Here is a 24,723-nt window from a genome sequence, read left to right as displayed (position 1 = left end):
CTGGAAAGTTAAGGTAGTATGTTAGAGAAAGTATTAAGGTGGATACCTACAAATAGTGGAAAATATGTATACATATTTTCTGTGGTCTGTCCTTGTTCCCCTGGTGATTTGAAAAAAAAATTCATTTTTTCCCTTTTTTAAAAAAAATTTTATTGTGGTATAGTTTATATCCCATACAATCTGCCCATTATAAGTACACAGTTCACTAATTTCTAGTATATTTATATAACTATGCAACCGTCACCACAAAAAAAACCATTCATTTTTAGGAGTATATTTACCAAATTCAGATTAGAATTTTTATTCATTCCTATTCATCTTTCACTATCTCCAACTTAACCACCACTTTTCTTTAGAATTTTCTCTTCCTATTCTGGTGAATATTAACCGCCCCTTTCTCTGAACTCTGTAGTTCTTGTCTATCCCCAAGGACAGACTTTAGATATCTATTATCTAGAACTTTGTATATACTTAATAGGTAGGAGCTAGGCCCTATTCTGGCCCCCAAACTCTGTCCTACTACTTGAAATTCTCTACCACAGTGTCTAAAACCCTATAATAAGAAATATTACTTATTGAATATGGACTACTTGTTAGCTAGTAAGTAGTACCAGGTTGATGCTAAATTTTCTGAATTTGATAATTTAGTCCTGTGATTATGTAAGAGAGTATCTTGGGGGTGCCTGGCTTGCTCAGTCAGTAGAGCATGTGACTGTTGATCTGGGGGTGGTGAGTTCAACCCCTACTTTGGGTATAAAGCTTACTTTAAAGAAAAAAGAGTATCTTGGTTCTTAGGAGATACTCACTGACGTATTTAGGAATAAGAATCATAATGCCTGTAACTTAATCTGAAGTGTTTCAGCAAAAATAACATTAGCCATACACTACACACACAAAATCATATGGGGTGGATATGGGGGAGAGAGAATAAGAAAATGTGGCAAAATGTTAATAACTGATGAATCTGAGTGGGGAGTACAGAAGCGTTTATCATACAAAATGCCATTTTTCTGTTTGAATTTTTCTTAGAAAAGATTTAAAAAAATTCCTTTAGTTCAGTAATTCTCTGCCCTACCTGCACATTAATATCACCTGAGAGCTCTTAGAATTACAAATGCCCAGGCTCCACCTGCTAGAGATTTTGATTTAATTACTCTCGGGCGGGGTCCAAGCATCTTAATTTAAGTCTCTCCAAATGAACCTTTTTTTCTTCTTATGCTTCTTTTATGTCTTTTGAAACATGTAGCAAGGTTTCAGGCACAAAACAAGCCATTACATTCTGATTGAAGTGAATTTATTTATTTATTTATTTATTTATTTATTTATTTATTTATTTATTTATTTAAAGATACAAAATTTGGGGCTCCTGGGTGGCTCAGTCGGTTAAGCGTCTGCCTTCAGCTCAGGTCATAATCCTGGGGTCCTGGGATCAAGCCCTGCATCGGGCTCCCTGCTCAGTGGGGAGCCTGCTTCTCCCTCTCCCATTGCCCCTCCCCCTGCTTGTGTGTGTGCTCTCTCTCTCAAATAAATAAAATCTTTTGAAAAAAAGATACACTATTTATTTATTTATTTATTTATTTAGTAGGCTCCATGCCCAATGTGGGGCTTAAACTCACAGCGATCAGGAGTCGCATGCTCTACTGACAGAGCCAGCCAGGTGCCACAGATTTTTTTTTTTTAAGTAATTTCTTAAAAGTAGCCATAGTCATGTCATGGCTGTTTACCCAACTCAGCAGCTATGAATATGTGTATACTGTAAATGCCAACAGTACAGGAATATTACCTGTGGTATGTGTGTATCCTTCCCTTTATGATAAATAAGCTAGGGGGCTTTTACCCTGCCAAAGAGCTGTGCTAATTGTAATTTTAAAGGTCCAGTGCTGCAGGTCCTAGATAACACCCCCACAAAAAAAAAAAAAACCCTATCAGATATAGAGAATGAAGCCCAGTTAGATGGGACTTCGAAGGAAAAGAAGGGATAGTTCATCAAGGGTACTGCTGAGATAAATGATGCTAAAAACTTTAGACTTAGAAGGAACATGCTGGAGAATGAGTATACTGGAGAGGACAAGATGAAAAATACTGATATTTAAATTATAGGTAGGAATGATGAAAAGGACATAGTCAAAAGCAGACTGAAATACTTAAATATATTTGAGTACAGAAAAACAAGTACCTCCGTAGACAAATAAAGCAAGAAAAAGAGAGTGAGAGAGTCAGATTTGCTGGACTAAAAAGTATCTTGAGAGAATTCAAGACAAAATCATAAACTAGCACAGATGATTTCCTATTTTTTTTTCTATAAATCTCTGGGACAGTTTGGTTTTTTTAAATTACAGTAACAAGTTCTAGAAAAGAAATGTGTTGCAAAGTTTATATTAAAAGATAAATAGGGGGGTGTCTGGGTGGCTCAGTTGATTAAGCGTCTGTCTGCCTTTGGCTCAGGTCATGATCCTAGAGTCCTGGGATTGAGCCCCTCTTTGGGCTTCATGCACAGCGGGGAGTCTGCTCTTCCATCTCCCTCTGCTCCTCCCCCCGCTTGTGCTCTCTCTTTCTCTCAAAACGAATAAATAAAATCTTTTAAAAATAAAAGATAAATAGGAAGAAGAGTACACATCTGAAAATTTATCTATTAAGAGTCTTGTGCTGAGAATAATGACAGCATAATAGAATTTCGGGACACGTTTGGAAAGGGTTTCCAAGCATCACAAACTGAAGTTGCAGTTTGCTCCAGTAACAATAGCATGATGATCATTCTCATGAAGAGTGGCTCCTTTGTCATAGAAGACCCCAGAGAAGTGGAAGGATATCTTGAAAAGCTCCAGTGAAATCCACTTAAGAAACTGAGAATGGAATTTAGTTTGCGAATCCTTTCTTCATTATTCCAGAGTTCCCCATAAACTGGGAAGAGAAACCAGTGAGACTGGTAAACTATTTTAATACCTCTTTAATAACACTCTGAATTTACACAATAGCATGACTAATTACTGTGGATGTAAGATATGCAAGGGTTCTTTATTCTCTCCACCATCATTAAGGCAAGGGCAGAAGTAGGGATAAAGTTTCTCCGTGAAAGTGCTAGTGAAGGTGTAAATGTGGGTCATGGTTTTAGCATTGTAGAAGGACACCTGCCCTCCTTCATAATCAAGGTATACGCCCACCTTGTTGAGGTTGTTAGTCAGTTTCAGGCTGCAAGATGGCAAATCCAGAGCCTTTAGGTCACTTTGGTTCCTTAGTCTTAAAAGCCAGAATCCTTGCTCAGGAGTTAGAGGACAGCTGCCCTTCCGAATGATGGATTCTCTGACGACTCCAACTGTCCATTTTGTCTTCTTTGCTACTTCTACTTCCCAGTACCACTTTCCAGATGTGAAGCCTTTTGAGCCCAGCACAGCCACACTTGAGTCAAACCTCTCTGGATCATCAGGCATTACCTGCTTAATGTCACCATGCCACACACTGGTTCGATTTTTGGAGAGCATCAGATTTGGGTGAGCTGTTTTAGGGTCCAGAGTTAATGAAGATAGGCCTAGTAAGAAAAGACAGCAGGGCATGGAAGAAAAGGGATGAATGCAAATTCCCATAATAAAAGACAGTATTTACACAGACATCAGTACTTTATCTTCCCATGCATATATACTCTTAGACAAGTAATTACTTATATACTTTTTATTGTTTTATACCCATGTGGCTATATTCTAGACATTTTTTAATTTGTGGTACAAATCTGACTTTACTCTTTGTTGGAGCAATTTATGCTCCAACAAAGAAAACAATACAAATAATATCAATCTGTACTAATAAATTTAAGAAAATGCAAATGCCGAAGGCATAAAGATTAGGTAAGTTTGTCCTTGGAAAACCTTTTAAAGACAATAAGTATTTCAGTTATGAAATGTATTCAGGATGCATTGGGTAAACAGAGGCAAAAAGGAATGGGTTAAAAACAGTGAGAGGGAAGGTAAAGGCTTGCCTGTTAGAGGCAGGTAAGTCTGAGCTAACTGAGAGGGTTTAGAAGACAATGGTGAGAAATTTATATTTGGTTTAATAGATAATGGGACTTTTGAGATGTGGTGTGGTTTATGCCACTGCTAATCAGAATGTGTGGTTACCAATCTGGGACAAAATAGTACAGAAATTAAGAGTAAGCTCTTAGAATCTTTTCTTTCCTTCCTTCCTTCCTTCCTTCCTTCCTTCCTTCCTTCCTGCCTTCCTTCCTGCCTTCCTTCCTGCCTTCCTTCCTGCCTTCCTTCCTTCCTTCCTTCCTTCAGATTTATTTACTTATTTTAGAGAGACAGTGAGTGAGGAGGGGCAGAAGGAGAGAGTCTCCATCAGACTCCCCGCTGAGTGAGGAGCCCAACCTGGGGCTGGATCCCATGACCCTGAGATCATGACCTGATCCGAAACCAAGAATCAAACACTTAATCAGCTGAGAGCCACCCAGGTGCCCTGCTCTTAGAAAGTTTCATAGCAATCTGATAGAGTAATTTTATGTCAGTTGATCTAATAATTAAACAACTGGGCTTGCACTTTGTAATATTTTTTAATTCTACTTTTTTGGGTAATTAGTTTATATTGTCTTCCACAAATATATCAGTCCATGACAGGTTGAGATTTTAAAAACTGGTTCTTCATCACTGGTTATTTGTCTAGCACTGGTTTAGACAAGTGGGCAGCAGTGTAAAAAATTTCTAAATGAAGAGATGTTGGAAGCATATCAGCAAGGAGATAACACAAATTTTAGGTGTAAGGTAAGCAAACCTTGGCACAAAATTTGATAAAGGAAACAAAAAAACTATGTGTTCACGTAAGGGACACAGATACATATATGTATATATTTGTTGTTAATGAATTTATTTATCCTTGGAAGTGAGATCAATCCAGTCCAACTTTCTCTTCCCAGAGAATCCAGAGTCTTTTTTATCATCCTAAGGAATTCTCTTCTAATAAGAGACTTTGTAGAATCCTGACTTTTTTCATACAGGCTGAATCTTCCCTCCCTCACATATCCCCATTTGCCTTGGGTTGTTGCTCTTTCCAAGGTGAGGACTGGGATTTCTTTGGATATGTCCGACTCCTCACCAACGTTTTTAGAACCCCAGTCTGCTGTTGTCACCAAGCCTCTCATACCTCCAGCTAATTCAGCCTGCCCTGGCTCCAAAGATTCCTAGAAGTCCGCTTTGCTTCCCCTCTTTTCTTTTCATACCATATTCGGTCCAACAGTAAATTCTGTCAACTCCACCTTTAAAATATATTCTGAGCCTACTCAGAATACAGATAGATAACTTTCACAAATACTGCTGGCCTGGAACTATTGCAATAGCTTTTTAACTGTTCTGTTTCTACTCTTGCCCATCTGCATCCTATTCTGCCATATGAATGAGATCATCCAGTTCTACTCAACACGCTCTTATGCTTTCCATCACACCCAAGATAAAATCTGGAGTCCTTACAGAGCAAACAGGACCTACATGATTTACCTACCTCTGTGACCTTATCTCCTAACACATACCTCCCTTACTTACTTTGATCCAATCACTTTTACCTTTTGGCTGTTTCTTGAATGTACCAAATTCATTCAGAATTTAGGGCCTTTACTGCTTCTTTCCTTGTCCTCAAACACTCTTTCCCCATAGGGTTCCCTCCTTTATATTATTCCAGCCTTTCTTCATGCAAGTTCAGTGAGAGGTTAGTGATAGAATCTGGGTAGGTATAGCAGTGTTCACTATAAAATTCCTTAAACTTTTCTGTATGTTTGGGAATGTCCATAGTAAAACATAGGGAGGGGGGAGTTAACTCCTCAAAGACTTTTTTCTGGCTAATATCAAAAATAGCATGTTCATCTATCCATCACTATTTGTACCCTTTTCCTACTTTATTTTTTCTCATGAATACTTACTTACTGAATGTACCTTGCTTGATTTGCTTGACAGTGGTTATCACTCTGTGAAATTATTTACTGTTTCATTATCCATTTCCTCCACTAGAATGTAATCTCTGGGAGGGTGGGGACTTTATCTGTTTTGTTTCCTCACATACCTTCAAAATTTGGAATTGTTCATAGGCATTCAAGTAACTATTTATTAAATAAATAAATGAACTTTAGAGTTCCATCTGAATCCTTGACACCCAACTAATTCCACCATGCCTCATATTCCTGTTCTCCTTGACCAAAACCCATAATGTAGACCCTTCCAATGATTTATCTTCTTATGTACTCTTATCCCTATTATTCTGTTCTTTGCTTCCTCTACCTTCACCCATCCTCCCACTGCTCCCACCCATCCCTTTCCACTCTGCCCTTTAGAACTCCCTCCCTAAATAACTCTCCTGCACCCTCGCTTTACAGAATTCTCTCATCACCATCTTACTGTAACAGAAGTCTGACTGGTTGTTCTCCAAAAAATACAACTTGAAAAGTTCATGAGACCATTTTCTAAATTCAGAGCCAGAGATCCAGGAGCCACCACTGCCATTTCTAGACCCCTACTCAAATCCTTATCCTTATGTAAAAATCACTCTTCTTTTGAGGCTCTTGTCATTCAGTCTCATATTATCCTCTATCTCTATTTGATGTTACTGTGTACAGACTTCCTCATTATACTCTCTGTACTTTGCGTTCACTTTACTCCACTACCCCAACTCCAGCCCATCATCCCAAGTGATTTCACTGTCTTTTGAATATAGCCATTTTTCCATTCTTGCTTTCTTGATTTTACTGCTAGTGACTTTTGACTCCATTACATTTCAGCTGTCCATATTAATGACCACATTCTGGACCTTGTAGTCATTGGGAACTATTCATTTTCTAAAATCCTTAAACTCAAATATCCCATTCTCTTACATTTTATTTTCTCACTCTCATCTCCCCTACAACCATTACTTGACTTCATTAACAACTCTGGTCCCTTATTTCTCCTTATTATCCTAATCTGGCTGCTTCCTGGCTTAAAATCCTTCCCTAAACCACTTAGCATTGGCAGTTTTATTGCCAATAACCTTATCACTTTTATCCTTGTATCTGCAGCATCTGCCATGCAACTCTCCAACCCTGGATCTATCTAGCTATCAAAATTCACATGCTAATTCCTGACCATTGCAGGAGGAAAATCACAAAATTATACATGTAGATATTACTGCAGATTCATTATTTCCACTCTGTGCTTAACCATCAGCACTGCCTAGAACTCCTGCATTTCCCAATCAGACCCTCTCCAGTTCCTCACAACAGCAATTTCAGACCTGCAGTTCCCTCCTCAAACTTCTGTTCCATCACTTCCTTCCTTATTGCCAGGCAGATGACTTCATCTCCTGCTTCACAAAGAGACTATAGTACATCTTATAGGAATCCCTCATTTCTTCCCACTCATTCTGCAAGTTCCATATGATAAAATTGTTTGCCTCTACCATTTTATCTCCTCTACATTTTCAGAGGAAACCGAGGAAAGTCAATACTTCTCTCTGCTAGATCTCACTCGCTCTTCCCTACTTCTGTCAGTTATCCCCTGTCTTATACCATTGGTTTCTGCCTTTCTATAGGCTGTTTTCCTTCACTGTGTTTTAAAAAGTTCTCTTTTGGAGTGCCTGGCTGGCTCAGTTGGAAGAGCATGTGATTCTTGATGTGGAGGTCATGGGTTTGAGCCCCACGTTGGGTGTAGAGATTACTTAAAATAAATAAAATGTTTTTAAAAGTCTTCTTTTGACTTTGTTGCCACATTCACATCTTCCCTTTTAGTGAAGCTTCTCTAGTGAGTGATCTATTCACTTCACTACTGCTTCATTCCAAATCACTCCTGAACCCTTCATAATATAACTTCTACACATTCCACTCTTTTAAAATTGCCCCACTGAAAGATAACCACACATACCAGTACACTCACAATCCTAGCAGCCAAAGTATATTAAGAATTTATACAACTTATACAACTGAATAGGAAAAGATATTTGCAAATGATATATCCTCTAAGGGGTTAATTTCCAAAATATATAAAGAACTTAGACAACAACAAAAAAACAAATAATCCAATTTAAAAAATGGGCAGAGGACCTGAATAGACATTTTTCCAAAGAAGACATACAGATGGCCAACAGACACGTGAAAAGATGCTCAACATCATTAAGCCTCAGAGAAATGCAAATTAAGACCACCTTACACCTGTCAGAATGGCTAGAATCAATAACCTGAGAAATAACAAGTCTTGGAAGATGTGGAGAAAATGGAACTCTCGTGTACTGTTGGTGGGAATGCAAATTGGTGCAGCCACTATAGAAAACAGTATGTTGTCTCCTCAAAAAATTAAAAATAGAATTACCATATGATCCAGTAATTCCACTACTGGGTATTTACCCAAAGAATATGAAAACACTAATTTGAAAAGATATATATGCTATTGTTTATTGCAGCATTATTTACAATAGCCAAGATATGGAACCAACCTAAGTGTCCATTGGTTGATGAATGGATAAAAAAAGAGGTGGTATATATACAGTGGGATATTACTCAGCCATAAAGAATGAAATCTTGCCATTTGCAACAACATGGATGGATCTAGAGGATGTAATGCCAAATGAAATAAGTCAGAGAAAAACATACCATATGATTTCACCCATATGTGGAATTTAAGAAACAAAACAAATGAACAAAGAAAAAAGAGACCAGAAAACCTTTTTTAAAAAAAAAAAAGATTTTATTTTTAAGTAATCTCTACACCCAACATGGGGGGCTTGAACTCACAATCCTGAGATCAAGAGTTGCATGCTCCACCGACTGAGCCAACCAGGTATCCCAAGAAAACAGACTCTTAAATACAGAGAACAAACTGGTTGTTGCCAGGGGGGGATGGGTGGGAGAATGAGTGAAATAGATAAAGGGGATTAAGAGTACACTTATCTTAATTAGCACTGAGAAATATATGAATCATTGAATCATTTTATTGTATACCTGAAACTAATACAACACACGATGCGTTAATTATCTTGAATAAAAAAATAAAATTGCCCTTACCAAAGTCCCAATTCCTGTTAAAAATATCTCTTTCCAATCATTTTCTTTTTTTTTTTTTCTTAGAGCGGGAGAGAGATGGTGGGGGGTCGGAGGGTAAAATGGGAGAGGGAGAGAGAGAATCTTAAGCAGGCTCCACGCCCAGCGTGGAACCCAAATGCAGAGCTTGATCTTACAACCCTGAGATCATGACCTGAACTAAAATCAAGAGTTGGATGCTTAACCAACTGAGCCACCCAGGTACCCCTCCAATCATTTTCTAAATTGGTCTTCCCGTTTGGCATGAGTGACTGCTCCCTTCTTTTTGACACTGTCTCTCCTTAGATTCTGTGTCAACTTTGTTTCCTGGTGTTCCTCTTACCTCTTTTGCCAAAATTCCTCAATCTTTTTGGGAGGCTTCATTGCCCTTTTTTTATTTTTATATAAGATGCTCCCTCCTTAACTGTATGTTCTCACTTTTCTTGGGAAATCTCATTTACAACAATAGCTTCAGCCACCCCATCATTCTGATTATTCCAGCCCTGGCCTCTCTTCTGAGCTTGTTAGAATAGTTACCCATTTGAATATATTCACTTAGTTTTCCTATAGGTCCTTCAACACAACATGGTCAAAATTGAACTCCTCAACCCCCTCCAAAATCTGTATCTCCTATAGCTCTATCCTTGACATTACCTTTCTCTATCCCCTACTACCAATTCCTGTCCAGTATATTTCAGCTTCTGAAATTCTGTCTCTAGAATCTATTCTTTATTTTCCATTCGTGTTCCTATGCCTTTGGCTTAGCTCTTAATAACTTTTCACCTAGGTAACTGGTATAGACTCTACTTTGGTCTTTTAGCCTCTTCGTCCTGAGAACAGAAACTGTGTCTTTTATTTCTATATCCATTGAATCCAACTTAGTGCTTAGCACATAGTAGGCTCTCTATAAGAGTGTGTTGAATGAATGAATGAACTTCGGTAATATTTTACTGATACACGACTAAAAGAAATATATTAAAGAGTTTTAAATTGAATTATTTCTGGGGCGCCTGGGTGGCTCAGTCATTAAGCGTCTGCCTTCGGCTCAGGTCATGATCCCAGGGTCCTGGGATTGAGCCCAGCGTCGGGCTCCCTGCTCAGCGGGAAACCTGCTTCTCCGTCTCCCCCTGCTTGTGTTCCCTCTCTCGCTGTGTCTCTCTGTCAAATAAATAAATAAAAATCTTAACCAAAAAAATTGAATTATTTCCTACACTGGAATTGATAAAACTACAACCAGCAAGCCAAATGTGGCCTGATGCCTGTTTTGTAAATAAATTTGTATTGAAAATGTTAATTGAAAATTGAACACATTAACAGCCATTCATTTACACATTGTATATGGTTGCCATTTCACTGCAATGACAGTTAAGTAGTTAAGTTTTGTGGAAACATACAACCCACAAAACCTAAAGTATTCACTATCAGGCCATTTATTAAAAAAGAACCAGCCTCTACCCTGAATCAATAACTTCTATTATAAGGCAGGAATGGAGAAAATATGAGCCTAAAGAATAAACAAAGATCTAGAAATAAAAGTATGAAGTATAATTTACCAAGGTTTGACCAAAGTTACATTATTAGTAAAATAGCCATAGATTAAATGAATCTCATTTGATTTTCTTAGATGTAGACTTATACCAAAAATAAAGAAAAATCAGTTTGTGCTTTAAATGATTGCTAGAAGTGAACTTTGATTTTACAGAGTGAAGAATACAAGAAGAAAAACTTAATGTGATCTGAACACTGCTAGAATTTGCAGAGTAGAGTAACACAGAAGAGGGAGCTATACAAAGATTTTCAAATATCTACAAAGGGATTCCCTTAAGGCTGTACTGATGTGCAGTGAAACTAATTAGGGCCAGTGAAAGAATCTCTAGAAAGCAGTCGGCTGAACAATTTCTAGAGCTCACACAAGTCTGGCAATAGTTTTCAATCCTGCCAGCCATAATGGGAAAATGTTGTAATATGTGGAACATCAGGCAGAGTACTCAGAAAGGTATTACATTAGGAAATGGGCTAAGTTAGCCCTAGATTAAAGACTGCTCTTGAACCACTCTAGCAAAACTTAAACACCTCAACAAAGCTTAAAGGAAGTGTCAAAAGGAAAAGGGTTATTTAACTACATGCCAAAGTTAAATCCAGTAGAACTTAAAGGATTACAACAAGATCCAGTGAACAGCAATGTAAAATTGATCATCTGTGGCATTCAATAAAAAATTACCAGCCAGAAGAAACAAATCTCCCATGCAGAAGAATTCCAAATAATTTATGTAGATACTCCACACTCCTTAAGTGTGGGCTGTGCATAATGACTTCCTTCCAAAGTGTAAAGGGGTGAGGGAGTAACTTTATAGTGGGAAACCTGACAAACACTACCTCAACTAGGACAGATGGTATGAGTAAAAACAAATATCAAGGTGCTAGATTTAAACCCAATCATATTGATAATAACATTAAATGTCAGTGGTCAAAACACCTCAATTAATTAAGGGATTGTCAGATTGGATTAAAAAAAAACACCAGGCTTTACATGCTAGCTACATAAAGTGCACTTAAAATATAAAAACACTAATAAGTTAAAAATAAGATGATGGAAAAAGATTCACTGTGCTGTGATGTATCCATAAAACATGATGATTGATATATGCAACAACATAAGTAGATCTCAAAAAGCATTATGCTAAGTGAAAAAAGCTGGACACAAAATATTACATAATGTATGATTCCATTTATTTGAGAGTTTAGGAAACTGAAGTGAAATAAAGCAGATCTGTGAGTGTTAGGGGCTAGGGAGAGAGTGAAGGAACTGACTACAAAGGGATATGCAGGAGTTCTGGGGGTGATAGAAACGTTTAGAGATGTTTACAGAAGTTGATACATTTGTCAAAACTCATCAAATTGTACACTTAAAATTGACATATTTTATTCTATGTTAATTAAACCTCAGCAAAACTGTGTTTTCAATGTCAATTACTCGGAATATTTGTTAACAGGAACAAATTTGATTTTCATTAAATCAGTAACTACAAACAATAGTAATAATGATTCTATGTGAATTAAAAAATATATTAAAAAACTTTATTTAAAAGTTTATTTTATAAATATTATTTAGATGGGGCGCCTGGGTGGCTCAGTCGTTAAGCATCTGCTTTCGGCTCAGGTCATGATCCCAGGGTTCTTGGGATCGCGCCCCGCCGCATCGGGCTCTCTGCTCAGCGGGAAGCCTGCTTCTCCCTCTCCTGCTCCCCCTGCTTGTGTTCCCTCTCTTGCTGTCTCTCTCTCTGTCACATAAATAAATAAAATCTTTAAAAAAAAAATAAATATTATTTAGAACTTTATTTTATGTTCTTAAATTGTCATTTGTGTTCTTTTCTCCTGCTCAGTCCCTTGGTATCTGCAGGATAAACAAAAACTTGTGTCCTTATTCGGCACATCTATTGAAATTATTGGTTTTCTTTTGAAGCACTGAAGATCTCTAAACAGTCTCCTAAAAAGTTATACTCTACATTATGAACACCAAACACAAGAGGATCTATAAAGACTCTATTATATACAAGAGTATGTACAGTAACGTCCTCGTTCAGGACAGAGAAGCCCAGGGATTTATATAACTGATTTATAAAAACAGGATAAAATAACTGGTTGTCACATTTGATAGAACAATGAAACAAAGGCTGAGAAGTAATTCTCACATCAGACTAGTTACCAGTGAAAAGTCATAAATTCTTAGGTCATGGTACCAGAAGAAATTCAGTCATACTGACTGAAGTCATACCATAGTCGTCTTTTGGCTAAACTCCACCCTTCCCCCATCCCAAACTCTATAGTACTAATTAGGGCCACAGAAGAGGTCCCACAAAAGGAACATAGATTCCTGGGAGACCCAGGAACCAATAACCACTACCCACTGATACCTGGAGAGAGAGAAAACTGCATTTCCCTCCACATCATGTATTGGATGGGACCTTTGTACAGGCCTGGGTTCAGCTTTCTGGAGATAAGCTCTCTGGGCATCAGCACCTTCATTCCTTGTTCCAAGCTGAAGGGGACATAAATCATTTATTCTTAGACATCCTCCAGGGACTGAAGGAAAGATATTAATACCATACAGAAACACTTACCTATCCAAGAGAGATGAGATATCCTAGAAGAGGAAAGGAATAATAAAGAAGTTAGATGCCTGCTTATCAACACCAGAAATTTCTTTGGTGATACTGGCCACCACCAGAATTTGACCATAAATACTGGGATCCTGGGCAGATGTCCCCATTCCATCACCACCAACTCTTCCCATCCTCCATATGCCTTTTCTGATCAGGTATCCTTCATCTAACCCAGGACAAACTGGCTTTATCTTATTCTGATTTTCTAGAGTTCCCTTTTACATGGAAAAAGAGAAATTAATAGTTAGGCCATTTCTGCCTATACTGCTACATGGTTTCAATAGAAAACCACTATAGGTCTTCCAGTCCCAAAGCCACTTTTCCTTACTCTGGCTCAGTAAACTTCTGATTGTTGAGGTGATAATCAATGACACTTTAGAGGTCAAGCTTCAGGTAGTAAAGACTGGCAAACACCTTTCAAATAGGTCAATTGAAAGCCAGCCTAAGATACAAATCAGGTTGCAACGTTCTTATTTTTGAGAAATAAACCTTCAAAGTTCTTCATGAATAAATATAAAAATATTAATAGATACCATTATTAATGGCATTATCTTTTTTAGGAGGGTGAAAATAAAGCTTCCTATTGGGTGTAAGGCAAAAGTAGCCTTCTGCTTTTCTCCCAGAGAATCTAAAGAGCACTACAGTGGGTTATTTTCCCCCTCCTGGTGGGGAAAAGCTGCTTCTACATCTTTCTAACCCTCTTCCCCCAACTAGTATATCCATAATTATGTTGATAGGGAGTCTCACTTTGAGAAAGTCGAAGGGATTCTGCTGTTCCATCCGTGCCTGGATGCTCACCAACATCTCCTTGGCTAGGAGACACTGTTCCTGAAGCTGGTTCAGATTCAGCTCCATCTCCTCATTCAAGGCTTTCCCCTCTTCTCGGAGCTCATTTAAAATGTTCTTTTCTTTGCCATGCAGGAACTGATGTAGCTTTAGAAACTCCAAGGAGATGTGTTGCTGCAGATGTAGCTTGTTTTCCTGGAAACCTCCATGATCATCACCATGGTAATTACTGAGACTAGCACTTGGGGATGGGGGTCCACACCACCAGTACTCATACAATTTGGGAAATACCATAACAGGAAGATGCATTAAAATGGCTCTTGAGTATTATCACTCAACTATATTAAGTAGTAGGAGTCCTTTGGGAGACTTACTTTGTTTTTCTCAGTTAGTTTAATAATAGTTCAGGAATGAAATAGTCAAAAGTGGTCTCTAGGTACCTATTGCAGTACTGGGGGTGGTAACCAATGCCATATTAAATAAGGCTGTGGGGTTAATTAAACATTCTAAAATGAATGATAGTACCCTCCTACCCAGAAGTGATGTCTACCAAGTGATGCTGTTAAACTGGGGCCATAAGGAGGCTGAAAGAACTATTCTTATCTAGAAATCAGAGCTGGGGGGATGCCACTTCCACTGCCAGGACAATATAGAAGAAACAGGAGATGGACAATGTCTGAAGCACTGAAATTGATAACTGCTATACCCCTTTCTTAAGGTACTGCAACATCCTTCTGACATCCAGGCTTCTCAGATCCTTATTCTCCTCATTTCTAGTGATCTCCACCTTTATCTGCTCATTCTCTTAATCACCCAGAACTTTATCATCCCCAGCAATTTCACCAAAACTAACTTCTTATGCTCATTTACTCAGGTACTTCTATTGCAACAATTCCTGGGTCTCAGCCTAGATTAGTTCTTCATGTATATGTTCTCATGGTACCCTTTATTTTCATTTATACTAATTGTCACAGTTGTCATTTTATTGCTATTAATGGGATTACTTAGTCCCATTAATCCGTCTCCCACCCTAGTGTAATATGGTATCTGGTGTAATACCTTACCACTCAATAAATAATTTTTGAGTGAATGAATGTTGACTGTAATAGCTGAACTGGAAACTCTTACAACAGAAACAACATTCTCTGGAGACATCATTATTTCCATCTATCCTTCTTCTTTCCCTCATTGTACATATTTCTTCTTCCAGATGCCAAAAGCCAGAGAAGATTCTCCTCCATAGAATAATTAGTGAAGAAATAGAAGCCCCAATTTAGCCCCATAACCTAGGGACTGCTTTGCCAAGTTTCTGACTATTAATGTTCTCCTAGAGCTCCTGTGAAGCTCTAGGCAATAGTTTATTTAGTTTGGGGGAAGCTAGGAAAGATCAAATTGGATGGTAAAAAACCAGCAATCCGAGAGACCTTCAATCAGAGGTAGCCTGGTTATAAACCCAAAGAAAAGAAATGTATTTCTTTGGACATAATAATCTTTAGTGGATTTTTCTGATAAATCCCTTATTTTGCCATATATAAAGGGAAAGATCAGACAGATCTCAACCTCAGATCAATCACCTAGTGATTGAGCCATCAGAAGCATCAGCCTATAACAGGAAAGGTCAGTCTGCTCTCTCTGTTGATCAACCATTGAGAACTTATTTCCCTGCTATATTTCTTTCCACCCTTCAGTGTCTGTTTTCTAATTCTGTAGCCCAGGTGCCACTTAGTGTATTCATAATACACGTACAGGCACCTTTCTACTCATATAGCTGAAGTTACAAGGAAGGTGTTTCAGTTCTATCTCATAACCCCTCTACCCTGCTTCTCACCTTGTAAGCAGCTATAGCATCTTTCTGCATATTCTTCAGGGACTGAAGTTCCTTCAGGGTTGCCTCCAGTTGACCTTGATGGGTGGTGAGCTCCTTCTGGGGATACCACACAGAATTAACCCACACTAACTTGGGAGATGAAGGACCATAGGGCTATCTCTCCTAAAGCCCCAGGGTGTGAGGAAAAAAAAGTGAGCTATTGCTGCAAGTCTTTCATTTCCCCTAAGTCATAATTCCTGTCTCTTCTAAGAATTGTAAAGAAAATAAAAAGCAGCAGAAAAACTTAGTTTTATGCTCTTATTGGCTTACTACAGGGGTTTGGAGAAGATTACATTTTTTTACTCTAGTTATACTGTTCTCACTAACTATACTTTTACTTACATTGTTATCATTTAGGATACTCATTTCTTTCTTCTGCCCATTCAAATGCAAATGATTTCCCAATTCAAGCTTTCATTCACCATACATCCCCTATTTCAGTTTTCTCTAATATTCTTTGAAATTCTAAATATTTATGAATTACAAATATTACAAAACCTAGCTCTCAATAGTAGACTATCTTGCTTCTGTTGTTTTATTCATTTTAAACTTGACTAAATTTCAAGACTTTTATAACAAGAGCAATATCTTGTACGTCCATATTCTACACAGCATCTAGCAGAGTGCTGTCATGGCAGGGTATAGGTAAATAAATATTTGATTGATTGAGGGAGTAGGCCAGAGCTACTCCACTGCTCCTTTCCTATAATCAGCAACTCTAGAAAAGAACTTTGCAAGATATGTTATATTTTCTGAGCTTACTAATCATCATCTGAATAAAGGGGTGGGGTTGAAAGAAAGAAGAAACCCTACAAAAGATTTTTCCCAGCTTTCCTAAGGCATTATTCAAGACCTAGGGCTCACCCACCATGAAGAAACGGACAGCATCAGAGATCTGCAGGAAATCTTTAGACTGCCCCACAGATAACCGAGCATCTTTGCATTGAAAGCAGATCAGTTTCCCATCTGGCTTACTGAATAGTTTCAGGTTCTCTCCATGCTCTGGGCACTGTGGATGGCCCTTGAGTAAGGGTAGCTTCTTAATCTTCTCTACCAGCTTCTCGAGTACAAGGTTGAACGTACAGTTGCTATATTGACATAGCATCTTACACTCAGGACAGAATGTTTCTGCTTGCTGCTTCCAAAAGTTTTGGATACAGGCCTGGCAGAAGTTGTGGCCACAGCTTAGCATCAATGGATCATGGAACCAATCATTACACAGTGGGCAGTGTAGATCCTTAGTAATATCTTGTATCTGCACTTTAGAGGGTATCTGGGTGATCAGATCATGCACTTCCCCATAGTTGCCTGGGTCGATGTTGGAGGAGGGTCTGGAAGATACCTTTGGGAAAGAACAACTAAAATAAGTTTCTCTTTCTTGCTACCCATTTCAGCACTCCAGGAGAGTGGGCTCCATTCTTAAAGGAGCTGTGAATAGGTGCAGCCAGAGTAAAAGCACCAGTCTCCTCTTTGAAAGTGATCTGATAAATTCATCATTTTCAAACGTTATTTCTACTCCCAACACTATTTCAACTTCAGTGGAGAGCTAAGGCAGAAGAAAGAGTACACAAACGAAGAGTGCTTTTTGTTGTACATTCTTCTTTCCACCCATTTTCCCCATGTATTACTTAAAAGTTTTACTTTCAACTTCTGTTCTACTAGTTATTACTTTTTTGTTTTGTTTTCTAGAAGTCATATACAAAGAATTGGAAGATCAGTCAGATTCCTCAGTGATATAATATCACCAACCATAATATAATCCAGACTTTTCCTCCTCCTTTTTTAAGAACACATTACAGAAATCACATGCATATAGAAAAATGCAGAATCATGCATACAACTCAATGACTTTTCACAAAATGAACACATCTGTGTAATCATCACCCTGAACCGGAAACGGAAAACTACCAGCATTCCAGAAGTCCCCCATATGCCTGCTTCAAGTCACTATCCCTCATCAAGGTTGACCCCTATCTTGACTTCCAACACTATACACTAGTTTTGCCTGTTTTTGAATTTTATATAAATGCAACCATGCACTATTTATTCTTTTGTTGCTGACTTCTTTTATCAAGAAATTTGTGAGATTTTTACATATTATTCTATGTAATTGTAGTCCATTCATCCTCATTGCTGTATAGTATTACATTGTGAAAATATACCATAATTTATTTCTCCATTCTACTGTTGGAAGACTTTTGGGTAGTTATCAGTTTCAGGCTATTATAAATACTGTTGCTGAGAACATTCCAGCTCATATATATATATACATATATATATAAATACAAGTGTGTGTGTGTGTGTGTATATATATATATATATATATATATATATATGGATTTGTTTTGCTTTCAACATAACTTTTGAGATTCATCTGTGTTGATACACATAACTGAAAGTCATTCATTTTCACTTCCATATAATATTCTATTGATGAAAATTTATTTACTCGTTTTACTGTTGATAGCCAATTGGACTGTTTTGGTGTTTTGCCATATAACCAATGCTACTATGAACATTCTTTCACATGTTTCCTGGTGTGTATACACATATATGCAAGGGTTTTTCTAGGTTATTTAATGTTAAACCAACTTTTCTTTCCTGGAGCTAACCTATCTTGATCATGATATATGTTTTATGTATTACTAGATTTAGTTTGGTAATATTTTATTTAGGATTCAACCTCTATGTTCATGACGCAGATTGCTTTTAATTTTATTTTCTTAAACCATCCTTGTCTGGTTTTCTTATCTAAGTTATACTAACTGCATAAAAGTAATTGGGGAGTGTGCCTTCTTTTTCTCTTCTCTGAGTTTGTGTAAAAATAATAGAATTATCTTTTCCTTGAGTATTTGGCCAAATTCACCAGCATAACTTCTGGGATTGATGCTTTGTTTTTTTATTTTGCATTAGCTGGAAGTACTGATTTACTTCTTGAATAGTTATGGGATCATTTAGATTTTCTATATTTTTCTGACACAGTTATGGTAATTTGTATTTTTCTGGGAGTTTACTTTGCCTAAGTTTATAAATGTATTGGTATAAAACTATATTCTCTTATTATCTTTTTATTGTGAGATATAGATACATAAGAGTATATAAAGCATTGATATATATTTTAAATAATAATAACAAAGCAACACTTTGTAATTACTACCCAGGTTAAAAAGTAAAACACTAATTGCCAATACCTTTGATGACCCCTGTGTGTTCTTTTCCAATTGCGTATGTCCCCTTTTTTCTCATAGCCAATATTCTGCCTTTTGACTTGAACATTACTATACTTTTCTCTATTATTTCATCATCTATGATTGCATCCCTAGCTAATACAGTGTTTAGTTTTTTCTTCTGTTTTGAACTTTATGTAAATGGAATTATACGGTATGTATCTTTCTGTAACTTGTTTTCCTTTTTTTTTTTTTAACATTATGTTCGTAAGATTAATCCATGGAGAAGCCATGCAATTCCTTTTCAATTATATATAGTATTTCATTATGTGCATATACCACAATGTATGCATCCAGTCTACTGTTAGTAGACATTCATTTCAATTTTTCTGACTACTACACACAATGCTTTTAATAATATTCTTGTATGTGTCCCTTTGTGAACATGTATAAGAGTTTCTCTAGAACCTATACCTAGAAATAGAATTGCTAGATCATGAGATACGCATCTCTTCACCTTTACTAGATAATACCAAACTGTTTGCCAAAATAAATGTAGCAATTTACACTCCAGTAGCAGAGAAGGAGAATTTTGGTTATCCCACAGCCTCATCAACACTTACTGTTGTCAGATTTTCTAATTTTTGCCACACCAGCAGATGTGTAATTGTATCTCAGTAGAGCTTTAATTTGCATTTCTTAGATTACTAATGCAGTTTAACATTTTTTCACATGTTAGTGGATCCTCTTTTGTTAAGAGAAGAAATGTCTAAGTCTTGCTCATTTTTCTAATGAGTTGTCTTTTTCTTACTGACTCAGAGTAGTTCTCTATATATTCCAGATAGTAGTCCTATTTTTTAAATATTTATTTATTTATTTATTTATTTATTTGAGAGAGAGAGAGTGCGGTGGGGACAGAGGGAGAGAGTCAAGCAGACTCCTGGCTGAGTGCAGAGCTGGCTGCAGGGGTCAATCCCATGACCCATGAGATCATGACCTGAGCCAAAACCAAGAGTTCAACACTTAACCGACTGAGCCACCCAAGCACACTGATACTAGTCCTATTTTGGTTACTTGGGTTATAAATATCTCCTTCCATCTCTCAGTACATGGCTTATATTTTCACTCCCATTATAGTGTCTTCCCATGAATAGAAGTTCTTAATTTTAGTGTAATTCAATATTTATCTATTTTGTATTTTGCCTAGATTAAAGATGAGTCCCTCCAGGGAATATTTATGTTTACTTCTTGAAGATGTAAGTTACTACCAACCATCCACCATTTTATGTTAATTTTATTGGTTTCAAGTCTCTAGATCATAGGGAGATTGTAAATTTTACACCTACTCCTGTGTGAGGGCAAGCTGTGGTTAAAAATTCTCAAGGGAGACTCTTATTTTTCACTCAGACCCCAAATCAAGATAGTTAGGATTCTTTATTATCTCTCATTTCCACTCCTTCACCAAGGCTGTAGCTCTTCAAATGTCCCAGCTTTATTCAAAAGTCTCAGGTCCAACTCCTTACTTCGTGCAGGTCTAAGGATTGTTAAATCTGAGTTTTCCTGAGTCTCAGTACTCTAACCTACCTTGATGCTTTTCAGTTCTATATTCTTTTTTTTATTTTGGAATTTCTCTTTACTTTCTTGTACATTCCAGTATGCATGTCAAAGGATGTTTGTTACATCTTAACTGACATTTCTGGGTGTTTTATAGCGGTAGGTTTTCCAGGAAAAATGGTTAACAGCAGGGTTGCCTGGCTGGCTCAGTTGGTAGTATGGGACTCTTGATCTCAGGGTTGGGAGTTTGAGTCCCATGTTGGGTATGGAGATTATTTCAAAATAAAATCTTAAAAAAAAAATCATTCACAGTATTGCCTGAAATGGAACTTGAAGAGTATATCTTCAAGCATTTCTTTTTTTTTTTTTTTAAAGATTTTATTTTTATTTGACAGAGAGAGACACAGCAAGAGAGGGAACACAAGCAGGGGGAGTGGGAGAGGGAGAAGTAGGCCTCCCGCGGAGCAGGGAGCCCAATGCAGGGCTCGATCCCAGACCCTGGGATCATGACCCGAGCCGAAGGCAGACTCTAAACGATTGAGCCACTCAGGTGCCTCTCTTCAAGCATTTCTTAAAGAAAGGCTGAATGGGGAGTATATTCCATTGGAATAATTTCACTTCCAGTAATAATAGCCTGATTTTGTCCTATCATTTGAATGATTGTATAGATTTCAAATTTTAGGTTCCAAATGTTTTCCTCTCAGTACTTTATGGACATTTTCCATTATTTGCATTTAATGTTGCAAATGAGAAATTCAGTGCCAGTTTAATTCTAATTTATTTTAGGAATGAGTTTCTTTCCCTCTAGAAATGTGTAGGATTCTCTTTTCATCTTTACATTCAAAATTTTTAGCAGAATGACTCTAAGTTTATTTCTCTTTTCAGTATTTCTCAGTATTAAGTGATCTTTTCAGCCCTAATCAGTTAAAACATTATTTAGCTAAAAAAATATTATCAGATAATTTTTATTTAACTTTATTGGTTATGTCTTCCTGTTTATCTTCTGTTTTCTTCCTTTAGAGTTTATACTAGATGGACATTATATTTACTACATCTAACTTCTGTGTTTCTTAATTTTTCTCTAAAGCTTCTTTTTCGCTTTATTTACATCCCAGGAGAATTTTTAAATTTGATATTTTAACTCACTAATTTGCTTTTGGCTGCATTAGTTCTGATATTCAACCCTTCCAAAGAGCTGTTTTTGGCTAGACGGCAATAATGTTTTTAATTTCAAGACTGCTTTCTTGTTCTCTAGATACTCTGCTCTCAAAGACAGGATGAACTTGTTCTCTTTAATTTCTATTAAGATGTAAATGAGATTTTTAAAATTCTCTTTTATTTCCTGCACTAACTTTGTTTCTTTGGTGGTTATTTGTTCTGCTTATGTAACTTGAGACTTTTCTTTCATGTTCCTAGGATTTCTCAAATTTCTGATGATTCATGGGTATCCATCTTTATAAATGAGAGCCTAGATCTATTAATATTGAAGTTCTGTGGCCTCTTTGGCATACTCGAGGAAGTTAATGCAGTGGCAGACTTAAATGAATCAGATGGGATGTGCCTAGAGATAAACATCCCTACAGGGTGTGAAGGTTCCACTTGTGTTGTGGAATTTCAAGTTCTCTGGAGCACTGTCCTGTTTTATTTCCAGCTTTCACTCCCATAATGATAGCATACTCATGCTTTATTTAGTGAGAGGGTCTTGGCCAGCTATACCTGGAGCTGACCCAAAGCCTGAATTGGTCCATCTTTGCTAATCTCTCAATTAATACTTAGCTGACTTCTCCTTGGCCTCATTCTGCTGTGAGCATAAGTGATTGAATTTAGAGTTTTTACAGAATTTTGTCAAGATTGAACACTTCAGCATCTTCTCTTTTTCTAGTGTTGTACTACAGATTTTTCAACTGTTTGGTTTCTATACCACTGAATCCCATTTTCTTTATATTATGCAAAAATTCCATTTTTGGTCCGCTGCTAGGCTATTCCCTGTGTTCTAGCACCATTATATTCTTTGGTATATATGCTTTATGAATTTTTTATGGGATTTTGACAAGGTGGACAAATATGTGCAGCCTGTCATTTTGAACTGGTAGTCCAAAGTAACACACTGAAATTTTTAAATTGGAATATAGCTGACATACAGTATTATATAGGTTCATGTGTACAACATAGTGATTCAACATTTATATACATTAAGTGATCACAGTAAACCTAGGTACCATCTGTCACCATACAAGTTTGTTACACATTATTAACTATATTCCCTATTCAGTACATTGCATCCCCAGATCTTATTTATTTTGTAACTGGAAGTTTGTACCTTTTATTTTATTTTTTTAAGATTTTATTTATTTATTTGACACAGAGAGAGAGAGATCACAAGCAGGCAGACAGGCAGGCAGAGGGAGAAGGAGAAGCAGATTCCCCACTGAACAGGGAGCCCAATACGGGGCTCGATCCCAGGACCCTGGGATCATGACCTGAGCCGAAGGCAGACTCCTAACTGACTGAGCCACCCAGGCACCCCAAGTTTGTACCTTTTAATCACCTTCTCCTATTTTGCCCATCCCTTCATCTCTCTCCCCTCTGGTAACCACCAGATTGTTTGCTGTATCTCTAAGTCTGTTTCTATTTTGTTTTGCTTGTTCATTTGTTTTAATTTTTAGATTCCACATATAAGTGAAGTCATATAGTATTTGCCTTTTTCTGCCTGATTTATTTCATTTCATTTAGCATAATATCTCTAAGTTCATTCATGTCCCAAATGGAAAGATTTCAGTCATTTTTATGGCTGAGTAACATTCCATTGTGTATGTATGTAGGAGATATATATATATATATGATATGAGATATATATATATATATATATCTCATATCTTTATCCATTCATCTGTTGATAGACCCTTAGGTTTTTTCCATATCTTGGCTATTGTAAATAATGCTTCAATGCACATAAGGATGTACATATCTTTTTAAATTAATGTTTTTGTTTTGTTTGGCTAAATACCCAGAAGTGGAATTGCTGGATCATGTGATGTTTCTATTCTAAATTTTTTGAAGAAACTCCATACTGTTTTCCATAGTGGCTCTACCAATTCACATTATCACCAATAGCGCATGAGGGTTTTCTTTTATCCACATCTTCACTAACACTTGTTATTTCTTGTCTTTTTCATGCTAGCCATTCTGACCGGTATGAAGTGATATCTCATTGTGGTTTTGGTTTGCATTCCCCTGATGATTAATGATAATGAGCATCTTCTCAGATAATGAGAGGCCATCTGTATGTCTTCTTTGGAAGAATGTCTATTCAGGTTCTATTTTTTAATTGTATTGCTTGTTTTTTCTTTTTTCTTTTTGGTGTTGAGTTGTAGGAGTTCTTTATGTATTTTAGATAGTAACCTCTTACCAGATATATCAGTTGCAAATATCTTCTCCCATTCAGTAGGTTTTCTTTTCATTTTGTTGATGGTTTCCTTTACTGTGAAAAAGCTTTTTAGTTGGATATAGGCCAAATTGTTTGTTTTTGCTTTTGTTGCCCTTGCCTGAGGAGACAGATCCAAAACAATATTGCTAAGACTGATGTCCAAGAGTTTACTGACTATGTTTTATTTGAGGAGTTGTATGGTTTCAGGTATTACATTTAGGTTTTAATCCATTATGGGTTTATTTGTGTATGGTATAAGAAAGTAGTCCATTTCCATTCTTTTGCCCATTAGCTGTCTAGTTTTCCCAACACCATTTAATGAAGAAACTGTCTTTTCTCCATTGTATATGCTTGACTTCAGTTAATCATCATAGATTAATTGACCATGTAAGCATGGGTTTATATCTAGACTCTATTCTGTTCCATTGATATATATGTCTATTTTTTGGTGCCAGTACCATACTGTTTTGATTAATGTAGCTTTGTAGTATAAGTTGAAATCTGGAACTGTGTTATCTCCAGCTTTGTTCTTTCTAAGACTGCTTTGGCTATTAGGGGTCTTTTTGGTTCCATACAAATTTTAGGATTATTTGTTCTAGTTCTATAAAAAATGCTATTGGTATTTTGATAGGTGTTTTTTTTTTTTTAATATTTTAGTTATTTTTTTGACAGAGAGAGAGAGACAGCAAGAGAGGGAACACAAGCATGGGGAGTGGGAGAGGGAGAAGCAGGCTTCCCACTGA

The 24,723-nt window shown here is 36.9% G+C and overlaps 1 protein-coding gene across 1 annotated transcript in view; it reads right to left on the bottom strand.

Annotated features, from left to right (window-relative positions):
- Window positions 1-2,616: 2,616 nt before the first annotated feature.
- TRIM69 (tripartite motif containing 69) overlaps window positions 2,617-24,723 on the bottom strand; it is a 62,155-nt gene continuing 40,048 nt past the window's right edge. Inside the window, exons 3-8 of the mRNA XM_034994730.1 lie at window positions 16,701-17,174; window positions 15,794-15,889; window positions 13,927-14,160; window positions 13,138-13,160; window positions 12,931-13,055; window positions 2,617-3,526 (exon numbers count right to left, since the gene is read on the bottom strand). Coding sequence (XP_034850621.1) covers window positions 2,985-3,526; window positions 12,931-13,055; window positions 13,138-13,160; window positions 13,927-14,160; window positions 15,794-15,889; window positions 16,701-17,024 — 1,344 coding nt within the window. The 5' untranslated portion in view covers window positions 17,025-17,174 and the 3' untranslated portion in view covers window positions 2,617-2,984. The remainder of the gene's footprint in view (window positions 3,527-12,930; window positions 13,056-13,137; window positions 13,161-13,926; window positions 14,161-15,793; window positions 15,890-16,700; window positions 17,175-24,723) is intronic.

This window comes from Mirounga leonina, unplaced genomic scaffold (assembly GCF_011800145.1).
Source record: "Mirounga leonina isolate KUSES-001 unplaced genomic scaffold, KU_Mleo_1.0 Mir_91, whole genome shotgun sequence".
Taxonomy (NCBI): Eukaryota; Metazoa; Chordata; class Mammalia; order Carnivora; family Phocidae; genus Mirounga; species Mirounga leonina.
Note: the sequence above shows the minus strand (reverse complement) of the source record. Positions and strands in the feature narration are given on the sequence as shown.